General features: G+C 43.7%; 1 protein-coding gene across 1 annotated transcript in view; it reads right to left on the bottom strand.

Annotated features, from left to right (window-relative positions):
• Positions 1 to 14,974, bottom strand: part of LOC309544226 (hippocampus abundant transcript-like protein 1) — a 160,837-nt gene extending 145,863 nt beyond the window's left edge. The window contains exon 1 of the mRNA XM_082243119.1: positions 14,442 to 14,974. Coding sequence (XP_082099245.1) covers positions 14,442 to 14,519 — 78 coding nt within the window. The 5' untranslated portion in view covers positions 14,520 to 14,974. The remainder of the gene's footprint in view (positions 1 to 14,441) is intronic.
• Positions 14,975 to 16,459: the final 1,485 nt, after the last annotated feature.

Raw genomic sequence — 16,459 nt, 5'->3', positions numbered from 1 at the left:
CGTCGCACGACCGCGCAATTGTCCGTTAATGTCACGCAGTGCCGAATTGCAAAATACCCCCTGGTCTTTCAGCAGCCAAATCCTCCGGGGCTTAAGTGGTTAATGCATTAAGATAAAAAAGCCTTCTGTGTGCATCAGACCCCCCCCAGCTCCTTTCTTACTTACTAGAGCCCCCTTTCGATCCAGCGATGTCCACGAATGCCTCAGCCGTCCAGAACTTTCCCTCCTGATTGTATGAGACACAGCAACGCCATTGGCCGCTGCTGTCAATCAAACTCAGTTAGCCATTGAGGAGAGAGAGTTGGCGGGGCTGTACTGCGGCTCCACGTCTGAATGGATGCATGGAGCTGTGGCTTGGCTCAGGGGCCCTCATAGCAAGCTGCTTGCTGTGAGGGCACTCAACAGGAGGGAGGGGCCAGGAGCTCCAGCCAGGGACCTGAGAAGATAATGATCCGGGGCTGCCCTGTGCAAAATCATCACACAGAGCAGGTAAGTATAACATGTTGTTATTTTATTAGAAAAAAAACAAGACTTTATAAACACTTAAGTGCCGGTTCACACTAGGGCGACCTGTGAGGCGACCTGGTCGCCTCACAGGTCGCCTCCCATAGGGAAGCTGCGGACCCGTTCTAATAGGAGCGACACAAGTCGCTCCGACCTAGAAAAAGGGTCCGGAGCTTCTTTGGGGCGACCCGGAGGCGACCGCCATAGACTTCAATGTTATGAAGTCCGAGGCGGCCGCTCCGAAGTAGCGTCGCTGCAGTGTGAACCGGCACTTAGAGACACCACAAATGCTGTCTTTTGTTTTCTGTCATTATTCTTTCAATTTTAAAATGGTTGTAAAGGCTAAAAGGTGTTTTTATTTTTTTTTACCTTCAAGAACAACTAAAGGCAGAATTATTATTTTTTTTTATTTTAGTTTTGGTTAGAGTGGAGAGGGATTAAAAACCCCTGTCAGTTTTTATTGCTGTCCCTGCCGTTAGGGAGATTCACCCTCTCTATTTGTCTTGTTTACCATTATCTTCGAAAGTGAACGTAAAAGAAAATCCCAAATTATGGGTTGTTCCTAGAAAAGTAGGAGAGGAAATCTTTCAATGAGGACACTAGTTCTGGTGAGCTGGGGTCTCCAAGGGATCCCCCAATTTGCAGGGATTTCCTGTTTTGGCTATGGGACAGGAAGTGAAGGGAAATTTCCACAAAAGGACACAGATGGCAAAAAATAAACTGACTGGGTAATGACCCTGCCTTACTCTATTCAAAATGAAAAAGAAAAAAAAGAAAAGTTTTGCCTATAGTTTTACTTTACTACATTAAGGTATACTACATTATCTGCATTAAGGAAAAAAACCTTTTGGGGGCAGCTTCCCCCCCACCCACCCCTAAATACTTACTTAAGCTGATCTCAGTCCCGCGCTGTGCATGAGAGGAGCGACGCTGCTTCTCTATCTCTCCCTTCTTAGTGGACTCGTTGAGAGCCATTGACTCCCACTGCTGTCAATCAAATCCAGTGGCAAGAGAGCAGGGGGCAAGGCCAAACTGCACTTGTGTATCAATAGATATATACATCATACACACACACACACACCAGGTAAAATAAGTATTAAACATGTGTAAGGGGTTGGCTCGGTAGCGGGTGTGGGTGACCCCTTGGGTGGGTTCGTTACACAGAGAGACAGCCGAGATGTGGTTGAAAACAACGGTCTATGGTTTATTCTTCCAATTTGCTGTAAACAAATGCAAGCCTCCAAACAGCATAAATCAAACAAACATAAAATAAACCCTGGCCACTTGGGGCGTCTACCTTCACAACACAGGAACCTACCTATGGTGTCTGTCCCAACCTACTGCTGGGCAGACACTGCTGGTCATACAGCAGAAAACCAATAGTCTATTTGTTTTCTTTTCACACAGAAAAAGTCAACACCACCTTACCTTCAGAAGTCTCTCAGCTCACTGCTCTCCTTAACGCACAAAGCCTCAGGATGCAGAAATCAGTAGTCATCCTCTGGATAACTTATAGAGGCCTTAATTTCCTCATTCTGAATAGCTGAAGCTTTCCAACGTCCTTACACCTTTCTGGCTACCTCTGCAGCCGACACCTGATAGTAATTGGTGAAATGCCTAAACAAGGCAGAAATGTATCTCCCATCTGTGACAATACCCACAAATTTACCTGACTTCCTGTCACAGGTCACCATTTTTCTAGGTAAATAGATTTTTAAAGGTGCTATTGACATAAAATTTTCACCATGTCGGTAACAACCCATGCAATTCATACAAAGAAACCAAAACAAATAGGTTCAGAAATTAGGTAAACGTGTAATAAAATGGAATGACGCATGGAATACTTTTTCCATGTGTCATTCCATTTTATTATACAACCTTATATCTGAACGTATTTGTTTTGGTTTCTTTGTATGAATTGCATGGGTTGTTACAGACATGTGGTGAAAATTTTATGTCAATAGCACCTTTAGAGTTGGTTCACACTAAGGCGACACGACTCCTTACTACTTCGGGGCAACTTGTGCATTACCATGCACCACGACATCGGAGCGACTTGCAGGGACTTCACATAATGGAAGTCTATGCAAGTCGCTCTGAGGTCGCCCCAAAGTAGTACAGGACCCTTTTTCTAAGTCGGAGCGACTTGTGTCGCTCCTATTAGAAAGGGTCCTGTAGCGGTCAATGGACTGCGACTTGTGAGGCTGACAAGTCGCCTGACAAGTCGCGCTAGTGTGGACCGGCTCTTAGAAATATATTTACCTAGAAAAATGGTGAGGCGTTCAATACTTATTTTCCTGTTGTATATAAAATAAAATAAAAAATTATGAAGCTTTAACATAACTTTAGGATAATTACTACAAACGCTCTTGTACAGATCAGGGCTGGAAAACTGATCTATGCAGGATAGTAAATATGCTGGGCATGCCATATTATTTACCTGATATTTAAATGTCCTACAATTTAGTGATTATACTAATGTACAGCAAACTGTACATATAATTGTTTTTAAGGTGTTTACCCTGGAGTGACAAATATTTTAAGGGTTTTTACTAGGGGGAAAAGGTAAAAAAAAAAAAAAAAAAAAAAAAAGGCTGCTCGAGACTATGAAATCAGCAGCATTTCATATACAGTAAGTACTCCCTTCCTCCAGGGCATGACAGACAGAACAAAGAATGTCCAACTCATCAAGGCAGTGCCTAATTTCTCACTGAGATAGCAAATGTTGAGCAAACAGCACTGGGATGCTTCTCATTACTATACCCTGAAAGAGAAATGAAAACAGGCCTTGTGGATCATTTAAGCTCCTGATAAAAAGGTTCTGTTGGAAGTGAATTGTATGGCTGCAGTGTGTGAGGACTATAATTAATGTGTGCTGCCAATATGTGATGTGCTGGCTCATCAGTGGATGCAGGTACAGTAACTGTTGAGTTTGTATTATGCTCTAGGCAGGCAGCCAATGGACTTCTATGCTGGTCTTTTCTAACTGAAAAGCGCAGTGAAGAATATACGGCGGAGCAGAATTCACAGTATTCTCCCCCTTCCTCACTCTGTTCACATCTGTACAGCTTTAACTTAATTTAACCAGTTTAGCTTCACCAATGGACTAGAAAAATGTTAATAATTGTGCTACAGAACCGTTTATCTGGCAATAACCTTGATATTACTTAAGGTAAAGTAACACATATTTTGGTTTTTTAGGACAAAACACTTTCTAGTTCTTATTTTTATGTACTTTTCCCTACTTTGATCACTGTTAATTTAAAGGAGAAGTAAAGTCAAAGCAATTTTGGCTACGCTACTCCTATGGATTACAAAAGTGCAGTTGCAGGTCACACAGCTCATTCAGGCTTAAGAAAGATCCCGACTTTACAGTTGGGATCCACCCAGATGCCTGGACCGCCGTCTGGCTCATCTTCTCAGCATAGCGCACAAATCCTGAGCCAGCCCCTCCCATCCCCTCAATAGTGAGTCCTGGAAGGGCAGGGTAGACAGTCACGGCTCTCTGCTCAGAGCTCAGGGGAAAACCGAGCGATCATCAGCGTTTGATAGTTCAGTTCTCAGTCTGGAGCGGGCAGGGAACAGAAGTAGCTGGGATCGGTGCTGCAGCTATCTAGGGGAGTATAATTACTATTATATAGGATTTATATAGCGCCAACAGTTTGCGGAGCGCTTTATAAAACTAGCGCAAACAGTACAGTTTCAATACAATTCAATAAAGGGGGAATCAGAGGGCCCTGCTTGTTAAATCTTACAATCTAGGAGGAGTACGATTTTTTTCCCCCAAATTTCTCTCAAAATAAGAAAAAAAAAAAAAAAAAGCTAGTTACTGTAGATGAAAAGAATATATGTTATTCTATGAGGGCTGGTCACACTATGCGCACTGAATAAACAAACCCAGGACACTGGTAGGGCGACATTGGCTTTCTATGTGCCCCTTAGCATGTCACTGCAGCACTCTAGATGGCACAGCACAACACACCATGCTGCTGTCCAGTGACATGAATGAAGTTTAGAATAAAAAAGTAAGCAGCATGATGCACTGAAAGATCACTTCCTGCTAGAGCCCACACTGATATTAGCCCATATGGTAAAACATTGCTTTTTACTGGTCAGGCTTGTGTGCACCTAGCCTAATCAGTCCTGTTTAACCACTTACCTACTGGGCACTTTCACCCCCTTCCTGCTCAGGCCAACTTTCAGCGCTATAGCACTTTGTATGACAATTGCGCGGTCAACACTGTACTCATAAAAAAAAAAAAAATCACAAAAATAGAGCTTTCTTTTGGTGGTATTTAATCACCACTGGGTTTTTTATTATTTGCTAAACAAATAAAAAGACCAAAAAATTTAAAAAAAAATATTTTTTTCTTAGTTTCTGTTGTAAAATTTTGCAAACAGACAATATTTCTTCTTCACTGATGTGCATTGATAGGCAGCACTGATAATCAGGACACCAATGATCAGTGCCCTGAATTGTAAGTGTAGATGTCCCCTTTCACACTTAACTGTGACAGCGTGAGGAAAGGAATACCGATAACCGGCAAGTGTGTTTACATCATGATCAACTGTGATTGGACACAGCTGATCACGGGGTAAGGGGCCGTTGTGATTGGCCATTCATTTACCCTGATCAGTTGTGTCCAAAGGACACAGCAATCACAAAATGTGTCTGGTGCATGCCGCTGTGGGCGCACGGGGGGGTGGGGGAGGGGGTTCAGTTTTGGGAGGACGTTAATAGATGCCATCCCAGAACTGGACAATCACGCTGTAGCCGTCATGTTGCTATAGCCCGGTCGGCAAGTGGTTAAAATGACAAGGGTACAATATGTTGCAAACGTATTTACAAATGAAATAAAAGCTTTTTTTGTCAGGTTGCTTTAACTGACATATGTACAGTGGATTGAGTACCGGTTCACATTTCTGCAATGCGGTAATGCTGAGAATATACTGCGTGTTCCTGCATCGCATCCGCACCTCTGGCAGTTCACACTGCCATATGCGATACGCTGGGGGTGTCAAAAGTTAACGACACCCCCAGATTAGATCGCATATCGCAGTGCAATTTGAAAGTTCGCACAGAATCACCATGCGATCCGGTTCTGCTGCGGACCAAAAAAAGGGTCCTGTACGAGTTAGGTGCGATTGCGGTGCAAATTCAGCCATACAAATTGTATGGCTGAATTTGCACCGCACAGAGATCGCATATAATTTTAGGAGCAGATCTTAACCGCGGGACATAATTGGAACTCTATGGAAAGTGCAGCAAAAATGCTCCAAACCCTGCAGGTAACACTGCAGTGCATCCGTGGTGCGGGCAAACCACACTGCATCGGTGTGAAGGGGGCTTAATAACACGTGTCTGAGGCCCCGTTCACACTGGGGCGACGCTACTTTGCCGGGCGACCTCATAGGTCGCGGCGTGCTGCTCGCCCCGCGACCTCGGAGCGGCCGGCACGGACTTCATAACATTGAAGTCTATGCAGGTCGCTCCGGGTCGCCCCAAAGAAGCTCCGGACCCTTTTTCTAAGTCGGAGCGACTTGTGTCGCTCCTATTAGAGCGGGTCCGCAGCTTCTCTATGGAAGGCGACCTGTCAGGCGACCAGGTCGCCTGACAGGTCGCCCCAGTGTGAATGGGGGCTGAACAGTGTTTATAAACTGTACTTCAGAAAGGTTTGTTTGTTTTTTTACATCAGCAAAACAGTGCACAGGACGTTGCTGTATTTCTGGCAGGATCAACAGTTGTTTGAAAAAAAAAAAAACACTTTCAATGTAACAAATCAAATAGGAGAAAATAAGAACAGTTCATTGTTAGAACTTATATACAGATTTTATTTTCATTCAGCCAGCAAGCTGCACATGATTCCATCAACCATGCAAAATAAAGTGGATGGAGAAAACTCCTGCAGAGGCTATTGTACTCTGACAGTCAGTGCTGACAGCTCTCTGAATACAGAGGGTGCTGCCAAACAGTGACTTTAGTGGATTAAATGCAGTTACTGGTCAGCTGAAAACTATCCACACTCCTCCATTGTTTTCCAGATGTTGGGAGGTAGGTGCTGACAGGACTACCCTCTGTTTGAATAACAGCTGATTCATTAGAACCCATCTGAAATTCCATTGGTGTATGCTCCTTGGAGATCCTTGCTCAGCCCACTGGGGAGTTGCACAGCCACCAAACTGCACTGCAGGCTCTATGGCAGTCCCCTCAGCTCTCCCTTGTGGAGATGTCACCTATTTTTGTAGCACATTATAAACAAGCTTTCTGCAAAAGTGTATGAGACTCTCTCCACGCCTGCCAGAAGGGACTGGTAGAATGTTTGCAGCAGTGGCTATGTGGCCTCCAGTTGGACACACAACATGCATCAAACACAAATGTGGACAAGTTACTATAAGGTCCACTTCACATTTTGAGCTGTAGTAGCAGCACAATATATATGCTAGTTTACTGGGGTACCATCTAATTTAAATGGCACCCCAACACACCTGCACTGTAGTAGGTCCCCACATACTGCACCATGCAACATGTTCATTTTCCAAAAAAAGGGTCAGGTGAAGTTTTACTTGTGATGGGGTAGGTTGGCATCTCATTAACGCAATACACTTTAATGTGTGTGTGTTACCACAATCGACCAGTGTGAACCCAGACTTTGGAGGTGTGCAAGGGGGAAAAGGGTAGTTAATTGTGGGCTTTTTTATTTTTTAATTAGAACTTTATTGAATATCACAAAGTGACATTGAAAAAGGTTCTATCAGCTGCAGAATTGTGCGAGGTGGTGGACTGGATTGCACCATGCTGCACTGAAATAAAGACTTCTGCATGCCGTAAATGTTTCCAGCACAGCAGTGTGAAATACCAGGGAACAGGGCTTTTTATGCTTTCTATGTGTTGAGCAGAACTGCCCAACACATCTGCTATGCAATGGTCCTAAAGAATAAAAGGTATAAGTGTTCATGCACCCAAATATTTTATAGGCATTTTATAAACCTAGCATCATTTCTTCCCACTTTGCCGTGTGCGGAGAGCTAACGGTACAGTGCACAGCCTGCCATACAAGTGAATAGCTGTGCACAGCTGTAATCTTTACCCGCACATGAGCGTCTGATGTATATCCCTGAACATATTTGGGAAGATTTACTAAAACTGGAGAACTCAATTCACGCTTCTTTCATATTTGGGAAGATTAACTAAAACTGGAGAACTCAATTCACGCTCCTTTCATATTTGGGAAGATTAACTAAAACTGGAGAACTCAATTCACGCTCCTTTCATATTTGGGAAGATTTACTAAAACCGGAGAACTCAATTCACGCTCCTTTCATATTTGGGAAGATTTACTAAAACCGGAGAACTCAATTCACGCTCCTTTCATATTTGGGAAGATTAACTAAAACCGGAGAACTCAATTCACGCTCCTTCCATATTTGGGAAGATTTACTAAAACCAGAGAACTCAATTCACGCTCCTTTCATATTTGGGAAGATTTACTAAAACCGGAGAACTCAATTCACGCTCCTTCCATATTTGGGAAGATTTACTAAAACCGGAGAACTCAATTCACGCTCCTTTCATATTTGGGAAGATTTACTAAAACCGGAGAATTCACGCTCCTTCCATATTTGGGAAGATTTACTAAAACCGGAGAACTCAATTCACACTCCTTCCATATTTGGGAAGATTTACTAAAACCGGAGAACTCAATTCACGCTCCTTTCATATTTGGGAAGATTAACTAAAACCGGAGAACTCAATTCACGCTCCTTTCATATTTGGGAAGATTAACTAAAACCGGAGAACTCAATTCACGCTCCTTCCATATTTGGGAAGATTTACTAAAACCAGAGAACTCAATTCACGCTCCTTTCATATTTGGGAAGATTTACTAAAACCGGAGAACTCAATTCACGCTCCTTCCATATTTGGGAAGATTTACTAAAACCGGAGAACTCAATTCACGCTCCTTTCATATTTGGGAAGATTTACTAAAACCGGAGAATTCACGCTCCTTCCATATTTGGGAAGATTTACTAAAACCGGAGAACTCAATTCACACTCCTTCCATATTTGGGAAGATTTACTAAAACCGGAGAACTCAATTCACGCTCCTTTCATATTTGGGAAGATTAACTAAAACCGGAGAACTCAATTCACGCTCCTTTCATATTTGGGAAGATTTACTAAAACTGGAGAACTCAATTCACGCTCCTTCCATATTTGGGAAGATTTACTAAAACCAGAGAATTCACGCTCCTTCCATATTTGGGAAGATTTACTAAAACCAGAGAACTCAATTCACGCTCCTTCCATATTTGGGAAGATTTACTAAAACCAGAGAACTCAATTCACGCTCCTTTCATATTTGGGAAGATTTACTAAAACCGGAGAATTCACGCTCCTTCCATATTTGGGAAGATTTACTAAAACCAGAGAACTCAATTCACGCTCCTTTCATATTTGGGAAGATTTACTAAAACTGGAGAACTCAATTCACGCTCCTTTCATATTTGGGAAGATTTACTAAAACCGGAGAATTCACGCTCCTTCCATATTTGGGAAGATTTACTAAAACCAGAGAACTCAATTCACGCTCCTTCCATATTTGGGAAGATTTACTAAAACCGGAGAACTCAATTCACGCTCCTTTCATATTTGGGAAGATTTACTAAAACTAGAGAACTCAATTCACGCTCCTTCCATATTTGGCAAGATTTACTAAAAACGGAGAACTCAATTCACGCTCCTTTCATATTTGGGAAGATTTACTAAAACCAGAGAACTCAATTCACGCTCCTTCCATATTTGGGAAGATTTACTAAAACCGGAGAACTCAATTCACGCTCCTTTCATATTTGGGAAGATTTACTAAAACCAGAGAACTCAATTCACGCTCCTTCCATATTTGGGAAGATTTACTAAAACCGGAGAACTCAATTCACGCTCCTTTCATATTTGGGAAGATTTACTAAAACCGGAGAATTCAATTCACGCTCCTTTCATATTTGGGAAGATTTACTAAAACCGGAGAACTCAATTCACGCTCCTTTCATATTTGGGAAGATTTACTTAAACCGGAGAATTCACGCTCCTTTCATATTTGGGAAGATTTACTAAAACCGGAGAACTCAATTCACGCTCCTTTCATATTTGGGAAGATTTACTAAAACCAGAGAACTCAATTCACGCTCCTTTCATATTTGGGAAGATTTACTAAAACCGGAGAATTCAATTCACGCTCCTTTCATATTTGGGAAGATTTACTAAAACCGGAGAACTCAATTCACGCTCCTTTCATATTTGGGAAGATTTACTAAAACCGGAGAATTCACGCTCCTTTCATATTTGGGAAGATTAACTAAAACCGGAGAACTCAATTCACGCTCCTTCCATATTTGGAAAGATTTACTAAAAACGGAGAACTCAATTCACGCTCCTTTCATATTTGGGAAGATTTACTAAAACCAGAGAACTCAATTCACGCTCCTTCCATATTTGGGAAGATTAACTAAAACCAGAGAACTCAATTCACGCTCCTTTCATATTTGGGAAGATTAACTAAAACCAGAGAACTCAATTCACGCTCCTTTCATATTTGGGAAGATTTACTAAAACCGGAAAATTCACGCTCCTTTCATATTTGGGAAGATTAACTAAAACCGGAGAATTCAATTCACGCTCCTTTCATATTTGGGAAGATTTACTAAAACCGGAGAACTCAATTCACGCTCCTTTCATATTTGGGAAGATTTACTTAAACCGGAGAATTCACGCTCCTTTCATATTTGGGAAGATTTACTAAAACCGGAGAACTCAATTCACGCTCCTTTCATATTTGGGAAGATTTACTAAAACCAGAGAACTCAATTCACGCTCCTTTCATATTTGGGAAGATTTACTAAAACCGGAGAATTCAATTCACGCTCCTTTCATATTTGGGAAGATTTACTAAAACCGGAGAACTCAATTCACGCTCCTTTCATATTTGGGAAGATTTACTAAAACCGGAGAATTCACGCTCCTTTCATATTTGGGAAGATTAACTAAAACCGGAGAACTCAATTCACGCTCCTTCCATATTTGGAAAGATTTACTAAAAACGGAGAACTCAATTCACGCTCCTTTCATATTTGGGAAGATTTACTAAAACCAGAGAACTCAATTCACGCTCCTTCCATATTTGGGAAGATTAACTAAAACCAGAGAACTCAATTCACGCTCCTTTCATATTTGGGAAGATTAACTAAAACCAGAGAACTCAATTCACGCTCCTTTCATATTTGGGAAGATTTACTAAAACCGGAAAATTCACGCTCCTTTCATATTTGGGAAGATTAACTAAAACCGGAGAACTCAATTCACGCTCCTTCCATATTTGGGAAGATTTACTAAAACCGGAGAACTCAATTCACGCTCCTTTCATATTTGGGAAGATTTACTAAAACCGGAGAATTCACGCTCCTTCCATATTTGGGAAGATTTACTAAAACCAGAGAACTCAATTCACGCTCCTTCCATATTTGGGAAGATTTACTAAAACCGGAGAACTCAATTCACGCTCCTTTCATATTTGGGAAGATTTACTAAAACCAGAGAACTCAATTCACGCTCCTTTCATATTTGGGAAGATTTACTAAAACTGGAGAACTCAATTCACGCTCCTTTCATATTTGTGTAACCCCAAGTGGCCGGACATGTAAAATGCCATGCGCCTCTATGAGAGCCGTTCCAATTGACACTACTGAAGTCACTGAGACTTCAGAAAGGGTTCCTGAACTACTTTGACATGGCTTCAATGCCAGAGAGTGTAAAAGTCTTATCAAAGTCAGACTCCAAAGTAGAACTGAAAATCGGGCAACTTTGGAGTCGGCTAGCGTGAAAGAAATCCAAAACCTACAAGCTGATTGGTTATGGTTACTATGCACAGCTGCACCAGATTTAGTAAAGCCTCATACACATGGGCCAAATATCAGCCAAAATTAGCCTGTACAGTAGATATTGGCCAAAATTCAGCCTGTGTATAGAGGTCCTTGTTTGACACAAGCAGGTCTCTGTTGAACGAGCATGCTGGAACACCAGACGCCGATCGGCATCTGCTGAGCACTCTCAGCCAATATTATTATTATACAGGATTTATATAGCACCAACAGTTTGCACAGCACTTTACAATGTGAGGGAAGACAGTACAGTTACAATACAGTTCAATACAGGAGGAATTAGAGGGCCCTGCTCGTTAGAGCTTACAATAGCTGCGATCACTGACCAGTCGGTTCTGGTGGGGGTCCCCCTGTCATAACAGAATAACAAAGTGGGGGTATTGCTGTACTAACATTGCATAGTTAGTACAGAGACCTCTTCACGAGTTGAAAAAAAAAAAAAATGTACTGTGTGTACCAGGCTTTAATCTCCCCCATTGCTTTGAACACCAATGCGTGTTGCAAAGAAGCATGAGTGTTTATAAGAGTACAGCCATTCACTTATAAGGCAGGCTGCATGTGGCAGCTACAGCTCCCCGAAGCAAAAAAGTGCCAGGAAATTCTACTAGGTAGGGATGCAGCAATACCGATACCAAATAAATTTACAAGTACTCGTGAAAGTGCTACCAATAGCGATTTTTCGCTGTGCGATTTGCGTCCATACAAAATAAATTGGCGCACATTGCACTGCAAAGAATAGTATGTGATTCCTGTCCGAATCTCATGCGGTTTCCCGCGCTGCTCCTGTGTGAACCCAGGCTGAAGTCACTATGAGAAGCCTGGGTTCACACAGAAATGGTGGGGACACTGCATGCAATTTGGAATGGACCGCATTCCGGTAAAATCCCATGCGATTCTTTGTGCCCATTTTGTACACTAAATATTCTCACGAGTACTTGAGAAAATGCTCCCAATACCAAAACCAATACTTTGCGGTGCAATTTGTGTACATACAGCATGAATTGGTACTGCAAAGAATTGAATACGATTTGAACAGGGATGCGGTGCGATTTCTGTCTGAAACACATGCAGTTTCCTGCACTGCTCCTGTGTGAACCCAGGCTGAAGTCACTATGAGAAGCGAATGTTCACAGAGGTGCGGTGAGGAAACTGCTTGCCATTTGGAAAGGAATCGCACCACATTCCTGTTCAAATCACATGCAATTCTTTGCTTTCATTTTGTATGCTAAACATTTTCAGGAGTAATCCTGAAAATGCTCCCGATACTTTGCTATGTGATATTGTATTTTTCCCTTGTACCACCTATATTACTTTAACTTCTGGTTCACACTACCGCGACTTGTGAGGCGACTTGGCCGCCTGACAAGTCGTGCTCCATTCTATGCTATGGGAACCGTTCTAATAGGAGCGACTCAAGTCGCTCCGACTTAGAAAAAGGTTCCTGCACTACTTTTGACCTCAGTCGGAGTGACTTGCATTGACTTTCATTATGTGAAGTCCGTGCAAGTCGCCGTGAACGGCGACTTCACTAGTCGCCCCCGAAGTCGTGTCGCCATAGTGTGAACTGACTCTAATAAAAATGTTTGTATACAAAGAAAATGCTCCCAATACTGAAAACGATACTTTGCCTCCATACAAAGTGAATGGGTGCAAGTTGCACTGCAAAGAACTGAATGTGATTTGAACAGGAATACAATGCAATTCCTGTCCGAATCGCATGCAATTTCTCGCACTGCTCCTGTGTGAACCCAGGCTGATGTCACAATGACAAGCCTGGGTTCACACAGAAAAAGTGGGGACACCGTATGCGATTTGGACAGGAATTGCACTGCATTCCTGCTCAAGTTGCATTCAATTCTTTGCGTCCATTTTGTATACCAAGCATTTTGACGAGTATTCATGAAAATGCTCCCAATACTGAAACCGATACTTTGCGGTGCAATTTGCGTCCATACAAAATTGGTGCAAATTGCACTGCAAAGAATTGAATGCAATTTGTACAGGAATGCAATGAGAATCCTGTCCGAAATGCATTGGATTTCCCGTACTATTCGTGTGTGAACCCAGGCTGAAGTCACTATAGGAAGCCCGGGTTCACACAGGAGCAGTTGGGAAACTGCATGTGATTTGGACAGGAATCGCACCGCATTGCTATTCAAAATGCATGCGATTCTTTTTTTTAATGCAATTTGAACAGGAATGCAATGAGAATCCGGTCCGAAATGCATTGGATTTCCCGTACTATTTGTGTGTGAACCCAGGCTGAAGTCACTATAGGAAGCCCGGGTTCACACAGGAGCAGTGGGGAAACTGCATGTGATTTGGACAGGAATCGCACCGCATTACTATTCAAGATGCATGCGATTCTTTATGCCCATTTTGTATGGATGCAAATCACACTCCAAAGTATAGATACTTGGTATCGGGGAAAAAAAAAAAAGGTTATTGGTGCATCCCTACTTCTAGACATAGAAATGGCCATGTGAACCCTTATAGACTGTACTCTTATAAATGCAGATGCTTTTCGGTATCAGCGTTTACCCACGCCTGTGCATGAGACTCACTCCCCAAAAGCGATACTTCCACATTTGGGAAATAAGTTGGACAGACACGTCAGGGTGAAGCGTATGGCCGTGTACAGCCATTCCCTTGTAAGGCGGACTGTCTGCAGCGCCTGTGACACCATTGGACAAGTGAAGGGAGCAGCCTGTGAAATCACTGGGTGAACGAACCCCAAGGCACGTTCACATCAACATGCGTTTCAGGTGCGACAGCCCATTGACCCTAAAGGGCTTCCTGTTGCGCCAAAGTAGCTCAAGCGCCTCTGCTGACGCACACCTTAGCACTCCACCTGCGTTTATAGTGCCACTAAAAAAAACAATGCACGCTGTGTAATTTTGGCGCATTTCTGCGAATTTCAGGTGCAGACACGACCCAGAAGAAGGAAACTCAGGAAACTCAGGACAACCCCCCCACCTTTCTGTAATGAAGGGTCCACAACTCACCATGCCCCCATCTTTCTTCAGGATCTTCTTGACCAACATAATCCGGTTGCTGTTGCTCTTCTTCTTGTCTTTGCTCATCTTGCCCTCATCATCGTGCCCAGCGCCTGCTGACCCCACCGAGGCTCGGGTGACTATGAGGGGGGGCTCGGCTGTGTCCAGGGCTGGCGGCCTGCTAAGCTCTATGGTGGCCACCAAGAGGGCGCTGTTGTCTACGGGGGTTGGGTGCAGGGAGAGCGGGTACAGGCTGCAGTAGTCTGCCTCTCTGAGGGGGAGCTGTGTGGGTTCCAGCAGGGCAGGGTACAGGACAGGCGATATATACTCCGGTCCGGAGGGAGGCTCGGGCCGCGCAGCTCCGGTGCCCTCTCCCGGACTTCCCTTGTCTCTTGAGGGATCCAGACTCCAAGCCCGGTCCGGCTGGACCTTCCTGCTAAAACACTCACTGACCGGTTAGTGCGGCCTCCGGCTTCTTCTCTCCAGGAACGACTGCGTACTCCCACTACTCACCGGATACGCGTCACACACCACACCGCCCAGACTGCCTGACACTTGCCGGTGGAGACGCGTCACCGGACGGCTGCCGCGCTCACTGTGACTGCTAGGGGGAGCCCGTCACACCACAACAAAGCACCTGGCTGCAGAGAGCACGCAGCGCTTACTAGTGGTGACATTCCATGGCTGCTTGTGTCTGCAAACATTCCACACTTATCTCAGCTCACTTCTCAGCTGCCACTGCCTCTATGGTCTCTACACTTATCCCTGCTCATTTCTCAACTGCCACTGCTCTCTATGGTCTCTACACTTATCTCTGCTCATTTCTCAACTGCCACTGCTCTCTATGGTCTCTGGGCTGGGCTGCCTAGAAACAAAGGACTATGGCTTAACACTTATCTCAGCTCACTTCTCAACTGCCACTGCTCTCTATGGTCTCTGGGCTGGGTCATCTAGAAACAAAGGACCATGGCTTAACACTTATCTCTGCTCACTTCCCAACTGCCACTGTTCTCCATGGTCTCTACACTTATCTCTGCTCACTTCTCAACTGCCACTGCTCTCTATGGTCTCTACACTTATCTCAGCTCACTTCTCAACTGTCACTGCTCTCTATGGTCTCTGGGCTGGGTCATCTAGAAACAAAGGACCATGGCTTAACACTTATCTCTGCTCACTTCCCAACTGCCACTGTTCTCTATGGTCTCTACACTTATCTATGCTCACTTCTCAACTGCCACTGCTCTCTATGGTGTCTACAACTTAGCTCACTTCTCAACTGCCACTGCTCTCTATGGTCTCTGGGCTGGGCTGCCTAGAAACAAAGGACTATGGCTTAACATTTATCTCAGCTCACTTCTCAACTGACACTGCTCGCTATTGTCTCTGGGCTGCCTAGAAACAAAGGACCATGCCTTAACACTTATCTCTGCTCACTTCTCAACTGCCACTGCTCTCTATGGTCTCTACACTTAGCTCCCTTCTCAACTGCCACTGCTCTCTGGTTTCTGGGCTGGGCTGCCTAGAAACAAAGGACTATGGCTTAACACTTAGCTCACTTCTCAACTGCCACTGCTCTCTATGATCTATGGGCTGGGCTGTCTAGAAACAAAGGACCATGGCTTAACACTTATCTCTGCTCACTTCCCAACTGCCACTGCTCTCTATGGTCTATATGAGCTGGGCAGTCTAGAAACAAAGGACCGTGGCTTAACACTTATCTATGCTCACTTCTCAACTGCCACTGCTCTCTATGGTCTCTACACTTATCTCAGCTCACTTCTCAACTGCCACTGCTCTCTATGATCTCTGGGCTGGGCCGTCTAGAAACAAAGGACCATGGCTTAATACTTATCTCTGCTCACTTCTCAACTGCCACTGCTCTCTATGGTCTCTCGGCTGGGCCGTCTAGAAACAAAGGACCATGGCTTAACACTTACAGTTGTGTTCAAAATTATTCAACCCCCACTGAAATTGATTGTTTTGGCCAGTTTGACATTGATTTTGATCATTCGGTCATCCTGCTTACA

The sequence above is a fragment of the Pelophylax lessonae genome (assembly GCF_965119305.1).
Source record: "Pelophylax lessonae genome assembly, chromosome: 1".
Classification (NCBI taxonomy): domain Eukaryota; kingdom Metazoa; phylum Chordata; class Amphibia; order Anura; family Ranidae; genus Pelophylax; species Pelophylax lessonae.
The sequence above is the reverse complement of the archived record's forward strand: the minus strand, read 5'-3'. Positions and strand labels throughout refer to the sequence as shown.